Here is a 12,597-nt window from a genome sequence, read left to right as displayed (position 1 = left end):
CTAATGTAGTTTATGGATCAAAAACCTCTTTTTTCAGTCTTTTACAAGGATTTTGAATAATACCTACAATCAATCAGTGCCTGTAAAAATAAGAAGGCCACAAAGACTTTGAATGCATGTGTGAATTGTAACTTAAACCTAGACATGTAGAATGTAGCATGTTTGTTTTTCTTCTCTGGTCTATTATTTCTTTCCTTGTCCTAACACTATGTCTCCAAGCAACTCTGTTCGTGTTCTTATTTTGCACTACTGAAACACCGCTCATTCTGTCAAATGTGCAATATGTTTAATAAAGCTTATTAAAAAAAAAAGGGCACGTTCTTCACAAGATGGCGGCCACGTCCAAAACATGCCCACACGACGCGTGTCACTGATTGTCGCATTGCATTCTGGTACTTGTAGTCTGCTTCTGCTCCGCCACTATTGTTGCTGCTCGACTACTCCGCCACTGTGATGTCTGCGAACAACACAGTCTCACAGGCAGCTGAAAATGGAAACGGAGGTTTGTTTAGTTGCAAACATTGCAGACGGATACCATATGTGCTCAACGACACTAAGTTAGCCATGTGACTAAACTAACCAGTGAGCTAAATTATCTAGCACGCCAACCAGCTCGAGTTCCGTCGTTGTTAATGACGTTATTTTCATCATTGCTGTCACATAACAAAATAGTTCAATACAATGCATTTAATAAAATCTTGTTCGTTCATTTTTAGGAAACAAGAGGATAACTTGTCCATTGCACGGCTGTAAACGGGTGTACACAGAGGTGAACGCTCTGGAAAGCCACGTCAAGGACCATGAGATCTCATCTCAGTCTCTTCCTGGTGAGCTCCCCAGTCTGGAAGTGGGTCGCCACAATAGAAATTTCACCAGATATTGGCCAGTTGTAATGTAGCGTTAACTATACTGCCTAAGATACGGATCCTTTGTATTGAGAAAAGAAAGAGCCATGTCTACACAAGATAGGTTTACAAATCCATGTGCTTGGATTCATAACCGTAGGCTACAAGGGATTTGCATTTTGTTTGACTGATTTCCATTGGGTCGACGTCAGTACCGACTCATGTCTGGCCAGGGGTGGGCCATATGACGGTTTTTTTTAACGGTGATGGTATTATAGGTTTTTGCAGAAATAAAAGGGATACTCCAAATAAATAAAATGGATGTATTTATTGGGTCCAAATAGGAATGAAAATGAGGTATAGGCCTTACGTTACATGTGTTTGGAAGGAATAGCTGGCCCTATAATGTAGGTTAATTAGTAAATATAATATAAATTGTCAGAGTTAGAAAAGGAGTAGGATTAGGCATCTCAACAGCATGTCAATGTCTCTCAAGTACATTATAAACAGCAGCAACAGATCAGCGCAGCACAGGGGGCTTTCCTGTAACAACAAAACCAACTGAGCTTGCATTGCAGTTAGGGATGTCAGTGGGTAAGCACTGATGATATTGTTTGATGCACTGTTGATGGTCTGAGGCCATCACCCAGTCATTGTGCTGTGTGATTGAGACCCATATGCTGTCAGTCAATGTGGTATATGAAGAGGGATTCAAAGCTTGAGTATGTTATCTAATCAAGAGCTGCTGTAGCTAAATGCATTGAAAAACACTTTGAGGAGAGGAAGGATGAGCCAAAAGTCAAGATAGCCAGAGCAGACAAGCCCTGACCACCAATTGCTGGATAGCTCTCACAAATTAAAGCTACTTCACAACAACCTGTTACTTCAACAGTGCTGACAGGGATCAGGGTTTCCGTTTTCTGGTAATTACTTGCGCACTGCTAACTGTTTGTTAGCAAGGAAATCTGTTAAAGTGTGGTATATTAAAATGTCTCTAGTCATAATGTCTGGTGAAAATAATTCCTGGCTTCTGGCTTTACATACTGTTTTCCCCAGACTGCCTCTCTGATGTCTGCCCTCTCTCTTCCCTCTCAATTCTGTGAATTAAGGGTTTATTTCAACCATACCAGATTTTGTGGTTGTTGGGACAGTGTAAGGATAAACTAAGAAGGTTTTGCTTAATTTGATTTTGTTATTTTGAATGTGAGTTTGACAGTGATAAAATGATTGTTTCTGTAAGTGGAGTGTGGTGGCGAAAGTATAGTAGCAGCTGTTTCTGTTTTCACAAAAAGAATCGCACTCTTTAACAAAACGGCTATCTCTGTAGGAACCTTTCCATAATGTTGTCAGAAACTTAGAATAACAATCTGAGTTTCTCATTGGCAAAAACAAATACTCATAGTGGGTATACTTTGATGTGTGTGGTGGGTGTGCAATTGTCCGGAGGGATTCGATGACAGCCCATTTTGTGGCTGCAGCACTCTCACTCAGTACAGGATTTCAAAAATTGTTGTCACCATTAATTACTTGGACACAAAAACATGGGAATATAGGGTACATAAACACAGCTAATATTTGACCAGAATTTCTCCCATTTGTGTGGGACATTGAAATATTCCAGGACACCACTGACAGGGAGATGCAGTCCAGTGGGCACCTTAGCAAAAAATTAACTGTTTAGTCACCGATTAAAAGCTGTCCGGCTATTGAAAGCAAAATGAGCCGAAAGCAGTCCAGTGTGCACCTTAGCAAAAAAGTTACCACTTAGTCACCGATTAAAAGCTGTCGAGCTATTGAAAGCAAAATGAGCCGAAACCATCATCTCCAATTGCAGTATGAACCTTTGGAGATAATGTTAGGTCTCGTGACCTAAAAGCTAAGTGAAAAAACTGTTTTCCCATATTCACTTACTAATCTGCTTGTTCAGTTGGCTTCAAATGAGGTTTAAAGTTCACACAGTTTAACTTGACTGTCCATCAATATTAAATACACTAACATTGCTCCAGCGTGTGGGTCTACAATAGATGCCATTAGACAAATTAGCCGTGGAAAAATCTGATGCCAAATTCAACACACTAACCCATAAAGTCAACAGAAAGCAACATAAAAAGGGTCAAATGTACATATTCTAAATTTGCAGTCGGTATCAGTCCATCCTTGAGATTCAGTTTTGATGCAAATCCTGCTTTGTATTGTCCCTGAAAGGAGTCTGAAGTAAAATGATTAGCACACAGGTAGTACGTGATGTAGCCAGGACAGCAAATCTACATATCCACATATTAGGATATGTTATATTGGACACATATTAGGGATGCACCGAAATGAAAATGTTATATAATAAATATAACAGAAATATTAATATTGCTGTTATTGCCGATAACCAATATTTACTGATATCGACTAAACTTAAAAAAAGTTTCTGAGATGATAACATTTTGTACAGACGGAAAATCATGCAAACTTTTCTATGTCTTCCTTATTTTCAAAACATGCAGGGCTACCATAAAACACAAGTAACCAACAGTGTTACTTTTAGGAAGCTTTACCACTTGCAGCAAGTGTTATTGTAAATTTAAGTACAGTTTAACTCCTTCAACTTATAAAACTCCTGTAAGAAAGTTTGGATCATAAATTACAATAAGGATCATAAATAAAAATAATATCCTAACAAAGTTACCTTATCAAACTCGCTAGTATTCATGGCAACCAGGCATTTATTAAATTGCAAAACATGTTTTAAGCCCATGTCCAGTCCATTTAAACTCAAATCTGTGAAAAAGGTAAAGCAAAAATATCAAAAACATGTCCTGACTGTCAGTGCACATTTTTCCAAATTGCACTGTAATTTTCAAGAAAATGTCCCAACACTGAAACAATGTTTCCACCAAGCAAACATAAAAAACACTACACAAGTGCAAATCAGTGCAAGTCAATTTCAAGTCCCATCTATAAAAATGGTAAATCAAAATATTAGAACTGACATAACTGTAACTCAAAAGACATGGTAGTCTTTGTACATTTTCCAACTTAAAGCAGCCACAATGTACTCAATGTCCCAAACACTAAAACAATTGCATGGCGTGTACAGTTTCCTCCTCAACTATGCATGTTGTGTGTAATTGATGAATAAAGGAATTCTTAACTTAAAATAGTGTTTCCACCTGACACTGTAGGTTATATTCTTGGCCTAGTTCATCAGCAAAGGTAGGTTTTTTTTGTTTGTTTGTTTTACAAAGAGAAGCATTCCTGCTTTCTCGCACTGGTTCCTGTTTCTCTTTCCATCAACAATGTGCGATGCAGCAGAGAAGAGACGCTCACTGTCCACTCTTGTACATGGAGCTGAAAGGTACTTGCATGCTGCTTTGGCCAGGGCAGGAAAGTGAGACATGTTGCTTTTCCAATACTGCAGTGGGCTCTCATTTCTGGGGATGGGGGGCTCACTCAGATAGCCATGCACCTACAGGAATAGACAAGTGTATTACTATGTATGTCTGATAAATTACCAGCCATCTGGACATTACAACATTGCCCCCCCCTCCACCTAAGAGCTTTGTTGAACTTTGCCCTGAGTAGATGGCCAGTGCTAAAGGTCAACCTCAATAGGACAGAGAAGCATTACTAGATAAGGTTTTTTATAACAATTAGTTTTTTCATTTAAGTATATCTATTATTTTATTAACTCAATAGAATGTACAGCACATCAATAAAAAAAATAAAAATCATTGCACAAAGGATTTTAACAGGCTTTCTTATTTTGATAAAAAAAATAGGGTCTGATAATACTATACCTGCAAACTTGTGTGGCTTGTCAGGCCTGCCTGCTGTTCCATGATCGAATTTTCCTCCAGAATTTCATCATGCATGTCAAGCAGTGTCTTTCCACCCATGTCGCTTGTTCTTATCTTCTTCTCTTGCGGTTCTTCTGTGTCTGGTGTCTCTGTGTCTTTGTACCTAGGGCCAAGGATTGTTGCCAAGTAGTAAAGCGGCTCAGAGAACGTGCTTCCAAACTGCTTGTTCACAGCTTCCAGTAGAGTGTTTTTAGCTGTGCGGACCCCCCTGTCTGTGTCGGCTGCCTTGCTCAGCAAACGTTTCAGTGCCACAACAAAGGGAATCACGTCTGCAGTAGTAGCCAAATGTGAGCTGATCTCCCTCGTTAATTGTTCAAATGGAGTGAGAAGCGTGGTCATGTTTTCAACAAGGCCCCACTGAAACTAGCAGGCAGCTCATGATCTGCTCCATACACACCAAGTGCATGTTTCTGGTCCAGTAGACCTTTCATCATATAAAAAGTACTATTCCATCTGGTTGTGACATCTTGAGTTGAGAGTGGCGAAAATGTCCTACTATTTTCCTTCCAATACCCACACAGTCAGAGATGCTTCACTGGCTTAACACTCCATCATGCACTGCTAACTGCAGCGTATGAGCCATGCAGCCCAGGCTTTTGATGTTGCACTCATCCATTGCCTTCTGCATATTCCGTGTATTTTCACGAAGCACAACATGCACATTGTCTTTTTTAATTTTCCACTGAGCTAACATGCAGTCAAATGCGCTAGCAGTAGCAGCCCCCGTATGCGATCCTGCAAACTCTTGTGCATGCAGAACAGCTCTCTTCATTTCAAAGTTGTCATCAATCCACTGAGCAGTAAGGCTCAGCATACTCATTTGACTTGCGTCCGAACTCCATATCTGTAGTGAAGCTGTCAGTCACATTGTCCAACAATTTGTGGATATACGTGGCCACGACTTTGTGCAAAGCAGGGAGGGAGACGTCGGAAAAGTAGCGCCAACTTGGCAGGCTATAGTGGGGTTCAATATGCTCTATCAACCGCCCAAATCCTTGGTCTTCCACTATGGAAAATGGCTCATCAAGAGCAATCATTTCCATTAGCTTGTTCGTTATTGACCTGGCTTTTGCGCTGTCCTTGGCAAATTTCTTGGTTTGGTCGAGTACTACAGCTGGGAGTACTGTATTGGGCTCCCAGCTGCGACTGCTGCTGCTTTCGTTTTTGCCTGCTGGCTAACGTTAACAGCGTTAGCTTCCCGCCATTGTTTGTGAACTTCTGGATGCCGGTTTTTCAAATGACATATTACATTTGTGGTGTTGAATAACTTGACGCGGCATCCTCCTCGCAATACCTCAACTTTGCAGGTGTTGCATACTGCTTTTCGAATATCTTCTTGTGACACCATGAAAAACAACCACACCGCTGACATTTTTTCTCCTCTTCAGTTTAACACCCCACAATCCACTGACACTGTCACGTGCCCAAACAAATAGCGCATGGCCAAATCCCCCTCCCCCTCCCCCTCTCCCGACACACATACACAAACAGCAATTACACGGATATAAACATCGGTTGTCAATATCGGCCCATTTTTACTGATTGGACCGATGCCGATATATTAAAAAATCACGAATATCGGCCGATACTGATATTAATGCCGATATATTGTACATCCCTAGCACATATTATGAGTCTGAGAGCATGGTTTTATAAGCAGAGAGTACAGATTTACACATGGATCTTCTTTTTTCTCATGTGAAACCAGGGAGGTTCCGTAGCAAACTGTTGGAACACCGACCATCATGTTCCCCAGACAGTAAGAAAAATTGGTCTGATTTCGTGATTTATCAAAGACAACAGAAGCCAGAACATCCTGATAATTTTTAGGGCAGGTTTGGATTTTTTTCAAATTACTAATAGAGGTCAGGGTTACAACAATCGTTTCTCTGGTCCATACTGATGCTCTGGAATCACTGCACTTTTTTTTTTTTTGTTGTACACAGAGCGGCACTGAATAACAGGCAGGCTATAAACTTTGAAAGAAAATAGATTTTCTCTACAAAACTAACTGTGGTGGAAACAGAGAGTGGTGGGAGAAACTGGGTGCCATGTGAAGCAGTGCAGTATGACTACATGCTGTTCACTGCTCCAACACTCATGTGCTGAATGTAGTCAAGTGTCCAAACTACTTTTGAGACGCAGTGTGTCCTCCCCTTAGGAAAGGTCTTGCTTTGCTCTACCGTTGGCTGCAGTGGTTCCTTCCCCAACATGCAGAAACTGATGGAACATATGAGGCATCATCACAAACCCAACATATTCTTCCTGTGAGTTGCTCTTTTTTTACTGTTCCTGCACTCTTAGCTGAGATACTGTGTATTCATTAGTAAAAATGTTTTGACTACTGTAATGTTGCCTCTTTTTCTGAAGGTGTGAGAGCTGTCGCACAAAGTTGCGATCCTACCGTGGTCTCCTGACACACCTGCACACCTGTTCTAAAGTGCCACGGGGCAAGACAAAATTGACTGAACCTATTCCCCCTCCACCTGCTGCTGTGACCAACCCAAACATGACCCCCATGGACACTGACCAGGAACCCCCACAGCTGGACTCGGTGTCTACATCCCAGGAACTACCCTTTCAAATACAAAACCCAGACCTTTCCTTCCCAGCTGTTGTGCCTCAGCCAGACTCTGCTGCCCCCCCTCTCCTCGCCCCGCACTTCTTGACTAAACCTGAGACCTCCTCTGTCCAGCTTGCCCCTCAGCAGCTTGCAGAGACCACTCCCCAGTCTCAGCTCAGGAACAAAGCTTGTGATCTGCCGCAATCTCTGAATCTGGTCAGTTCAATAGCAGCTCCTGACCCCCCTGATTCCCAAGCTCAGCAACAGACACAGGTCAGGTCTCCTGGATCAGTTCCTCACTCTCCTCCTGGGTCCTCAGCTGTCTGGAAGAAAAATCAAGGTAATGGTCTCCTCACCCCAAAGCACACAGCTGTAACCTGCCAGATGTGGGTACATGTTTATTTCCATGTCCCATTATGAAATCATTCAAGGTGGTAAATTGATCATCTAAACTACATAAAGCTGGAGACTCAAACAACCCATATCCGTTCACATTCTTCAGCAGCAGATAGAGTTTGTTCTCTCCATTCACTGATGAAAGGAGAGCGGGTTCCATGATATGTTGGTGGCTGATATACTGGAAAATGTAATTATTGTTCTAATAATGGAATATCAGTTGATGATTATGTCCGATAATGCAGATCCTTGAGGACACCACTCTACAGAAGTTGTCTTAGGACACTTTTCATATCAAGCTGGTACAGACTATACTCTTAGTCTTTATCTACAGAGACCCAACAGTTCCCTCATGAGCAAACACTTGGCGACAGTGGCGGGGAAAAACTTCCTTTTAACAGGCAGAAATCTCAGGCAGAACCAGGCTCTGGGTGGACGGCTTTGACTGGTAGAGAGAGGGAGAGAGAGAGAACCATTAACCATTTAACTACGAAGCCTACTTACCCATGGTGGAAGCACACTAATCAAGGGAAAATGACCAAATAAACACGGTCTGAGCAAGTTAACAAAGCAGACATGCAAAACACTCTGCTTCTGAAATGCAACTGGTGGCAATCAGAGACACATGGAGGACGGAGCAAGGATATGCATCTGTTGCGTTATCTCACGTTATGTCACAGAATTGAGTAATAAAACTGATACATCGCTCAAAACATGACGCTCACATTTCACTCTATTGGCATTATAAAGGAATATAGCTTAAGAAACAATGATTTAACAAAAATGATTCCAGGACACAGACTAGGACCGATTGGAAACTGCACACTCCACTGTCTTTGATTGAAAAGTTAATGTATGTCAAGCTGAAATGGGCGAATAATTCAATACAGGTCATTATTTTGTTTCTTCAGTAATGTGTGGTTATGTACAGTACCAGTTAAAAATTTGGACACACCTTCCCATTCAATGGTTTTTCTCTATTTTTTCAATTTTCTTCATTAAACCTGAAGACATCCAAACTTTTCCAACAGTCTTGAAGGAGTTCCCAGAGGTGCTGAGCACTTCTTGGCTGCTTTGCTTCACTCTGTGGTCCAACTCATTCCAAACCCTCTCAGTTGGGTTGAGGTTAAGTGATTGTGGAGGCCAAGTCATCTGACGCAGTACTCCATCTCTCTCTTTCTTGGTCAAATAGCCCTTACATAGCCTGGAGGTGTGTTTGGGGTCATTGTCCTGTTGAAAAACAAATGATGTCTCCACTAAGTGCAAACTAGATGGGATGGCATGTCACCGTAGAATGCTGTGGTATCCATGCTGGTTCAAGTGTGCATTGTATTTTGAATAAATCACCAACAGTGTCACCAGCAAGGCACCCCCACACAAGCACACCTCCTACTGTACCTGCTTCACGGCGGGAACCATACATGTAGAAACCACCTGCTCACCTTTTCTGTGTCTCACAAAGGCATAGCAGGTGGAGCCAAAAATCTCAAATTACGACTCAACAGACCAAAGGACAGTTTTCCACTGGTGTAATGTCTAATCCTTGTGTTTCTTGGCCTAAGCTTCTGTTGTTCTTCCTCAGAAGTGGCTTCTTTGCAGCAATTCGACCATGAAGGCCTGATTCACCCAGTCTCCTCTCAATAGTTGATGTTGAGATGTGTCTGCTGCTTGAACTCTGTGTAGCAATTATGTGGGCTCTAATATGTGGTGCTGTTAATTTTCAGTTTCCGAGGCTGGTGATTCTGCAGCAGAGGTAATTCTTGGTCGTCTTTTTCTGTGGCAGTCCTCATGAGAGCCAGTTTCATCATAGAGTTTGATGGTCTTTGCGACTGCACTTTAGGATACATTTAGAGTTCTTGAAATTTTCCGATTGACTGACCCTCATGTCATAAAGCAGGGGTGCTCAATACGTCGATCGTGATCTACCGGTCGATCGCAAAGGTAGTGTGGGTAGATCGCATGGCATTAAAAAAATAGACGTCAGCCTATCATCCATCCTCACAGTGAAATTTGTCACTAGATTGACATACTGGGCAGCCAGTCTGACATCTGACCTTTTCTGGCACATGGGTCACTGCACATGTGCATGCAACGGTGCTAACGGTGCTGCAAAACTCTAGCAAGATAGCGAGTTGCCAAGTTAGCCTCCAATTTATTTCTTCTAAACTTAAGAAAGGGTATAAAAAATTCCATACAGATTAGGAGGAGGACTTTTCACTGTCATTTTCGAAGTGCGTTTGCCTCATCTGCCATCCTACCATCGCTATACTGAAGAAGGGAAAAGTGGTTACTGTCCGTCAGTTATTGTCCGGACTATGCATCTCTGGCTGATTCCATTCAGTGCAAGTCATCAGAGTAAGGTAATGACAACAAACGTCCAGAGTTTTATAATGCAGTATGGGTTTGTGCAGTTATGCAAGGTACACCAGCATATATTGTACATATGAAGAATTCTTAATATATTTATAAATAAATGCATGTTTTGCATTTTTATAGTTGGTAGATCACTTTGACTTGGTCATTTTCTAAGTAGCTCGCATGCTGAAAAAGTGTGTGCACCCCTGTCATAAAGTAATGATGGATTGTCGTTTCTCTTTACTTAGTTTAGAGGTTCTTGCCATAATAGTATTCACTGTATAGACCTTTGAACCAACCCTACCTTTGTACAAAACAACTGATGGTCTCAAACACATTAAGAAGGCAAGAAATTGCAGACATTAACTCTTGACAAGGCCCACATGTTAATTTAAAACCTGATGAAGATGATTGAAAGAATGCCAAGAGTGTGCAAAGCTGTCATCAAAGCAAATGGTGGCTACTTTGAAGAATCTAAAATTTAAAACATATTCTGGTTTGTTTACTAAATAATTCCATATGTGTTCTTTCATAGTTTGGATGTCTTAGGATTTTCATCTTAAAAACTGCTTCCAGGACACTCTACACTTCTTGTTTGTGTATTTCCACTGCACTTCCACTGGACCTCCAGCTGGCAGCCAGAATAGAATAGTTAGTTAGTCCTTTGCGCTCTAATACAAAAGAATCAAGTCACATTTTTCCAGCTAAATTCTCTCCAGAGGGGGGAGCTTGTCATTAACCATTGCTGTGTGTAGTTTGTATCCCATTCTTCCAGTGTTTTGTGAAATAACCCTCAGTTTTTCATCTTGCATTAATCTACAGAGCATGGTCTCTTTTTAACTTTTGAAGAGCAGAATATAATTTAAATATTACTTTTTGATGAAGTGTTTTTACAAGATTTTTGAAAAATATCAACCATGTTCTTTTCCATTGTCGTCATTTCTTTCCAACATAATCTGATTTGTAAATACCAAATTCCTGGTAGAGCCGAGAGCTACCTTGACTGAAGAGTGTACATCATAACAGCATTTCCAATCCAGCTTCTAAACCTTCTGGCCATGAAATCCGGGTCATAGGCAAACCATTTAAGGAATTCCGTCCTACCTTTCAGTTGGTGCCTATTAATTATTTCATTCCATATCTCTAGGGAGCTAGTTATCCAAGGATTATTGGTGTCAGAAAGATGATTAGTTAATGGTAATTGGCACAATAATCTTAACATTGTGCAGTGTGTGATGTGCAGTGATTTTCAAATCTTGCAGTGTGTGCATGTTGAGATTAGAGAACAGAACATCTGTACTGTTTCATTATGTGTGCCACATGGAACCAGATTTCAAAACTGGTTTTAAAACACAAGGCACAGGGTTGTTGTATAGACCTGCACCTTTTCTAAAGAGAGAAGTCCAGGGGTGTTCAGTAAACATGAATCACTCCAGCTGTGTGTTAAGTTATTCTAATGGTTTTTGTAGCCAATACATACCAGTCAATAAGAAAACATGGCATGATATTAATTTAAGGTTCATTTTCATTGTCATTCTATGCAACACAAGAAAACCTTTTTTTTAATGGTGGAGTGCAGAAGATGACTTGAGGAGTCTCACTGCCTGAAGAACGAAGCTACTCTGTGGTCTGGTGGTACGGCAGTGGATACTGCTGTATTGCTTGCCAGACAGCAGCAGGGTGGACAGTATTTAAAGTATTCAAGCATTAAGAATTGACCTTAAAGTTGTTTTGGAATGTGATGTCTATAGCCAAGGGTGTTGGGGTGATGTGAATCTTTGCTGGCAGTGTTTTGATTATGAGTCATTTTGGTCAGTGAGAAACAATATTTAGAATTTGAACATATGTAGTTCCTTTGCTCAAACATTACTTTGTCTGTTCATCTATTAGGTATGGCCTGCAACAGACGCATCCTCTGGGAGCATACTAAAGGGCGCTACACATGTGTGCAGTGTGGCCACTCTGTAACCAACCGTAAGGAAATGACTCAACACATCAACAGTCAACACAGCAGTAACAAACCTGCAGAAGACACAGGAAGCTCTGCCACTAACAGATAGTGTGGAAGCAGCAGGACTCATCTACTGTATCAGATATGTTTTGGAAGCAAATGTTACCTATTGTGTTAATTATACAAACGGAAAAAGATGTATGGCATAAAAGATCAGTTCCATGTATTTACTCATTTTAAGTCTTCTTAACTATCAAACTCAAATTCTCAATAAATTAATATTAAAGAACTCACTTGTATGTGTACTTAACGAACATAAGGAAACAGGTGTGGTTTCTCCCGTAGGATCTTTTGTCTCTCGAGAGCACTGATTCAGAGGCAATTCACCTGTGTCACGCTGACTCAGTCATTGCGCCTCCCAGTGCTTAACAGGGTCATAGTAGACACGGAAGATGAATGTCACTGCATTGCATTTTTCTTGAAAATAGCTATCACACAATAGTGTGAGGTTCTTAGTTGTTTTGTTTTATTTTTTTTTCTTACCAGCAAAAAGAAGGTAATTCCACTGTTAAAGAAACTGGAACACAGCTGCACAGATTAACTCAAGAGCAGTGGAGACGCGTTGTCTGGAATGACGAA

General features: G+C 41.0%; 1 protein-coding gene across 1 annotated transcript; it reads left to right on the top strand.

The window, feature by feature from the left end:
• The first annotated feature begins 394 nt into the window (after positions 1-394).
• znf414 (zinc finger protein 414) lies at positions 395-12,247 on the top strand. The gene is made up of 5 exons (XM_070962325.1): positions 395-502; positions 717-827; positions 6,855-6,960; positions 7,064-7,596; positions 11,898-12,247. Exons 1-5 carry the CDS (start codon positions 454-456, stop codon positions 12,065-12,067), a joined length of 969 nt encoding a protein of 322 aa, XP_070818426.1. The 5' UTR covers positions 395-453; the 3' UTR covers positions 12,068-12,247.
• Positions 12,248-12,597: the final 350 nt, after the last annotated feature.

Source organism: Chaetodon trifascialis, chromosome 1, assembly GCF_039877785.1.
Source record: "Chaetodon trifascialis isolate fChaTrf1 chromosome 1, fChaTrf1.hap1, whole genome shotgun sequence".
Taxonomy (NCBI): domain Eukaryota; kingdom Metazoa; phylum Chordata; class Actinopteri; order Chaetodontiformes; family Chaetodontidae; genus Chaetodon; species Chaetodon trifascialis.
This window is presented reverse-complemented; position numbering and strand designations above follow the sequence as displayed.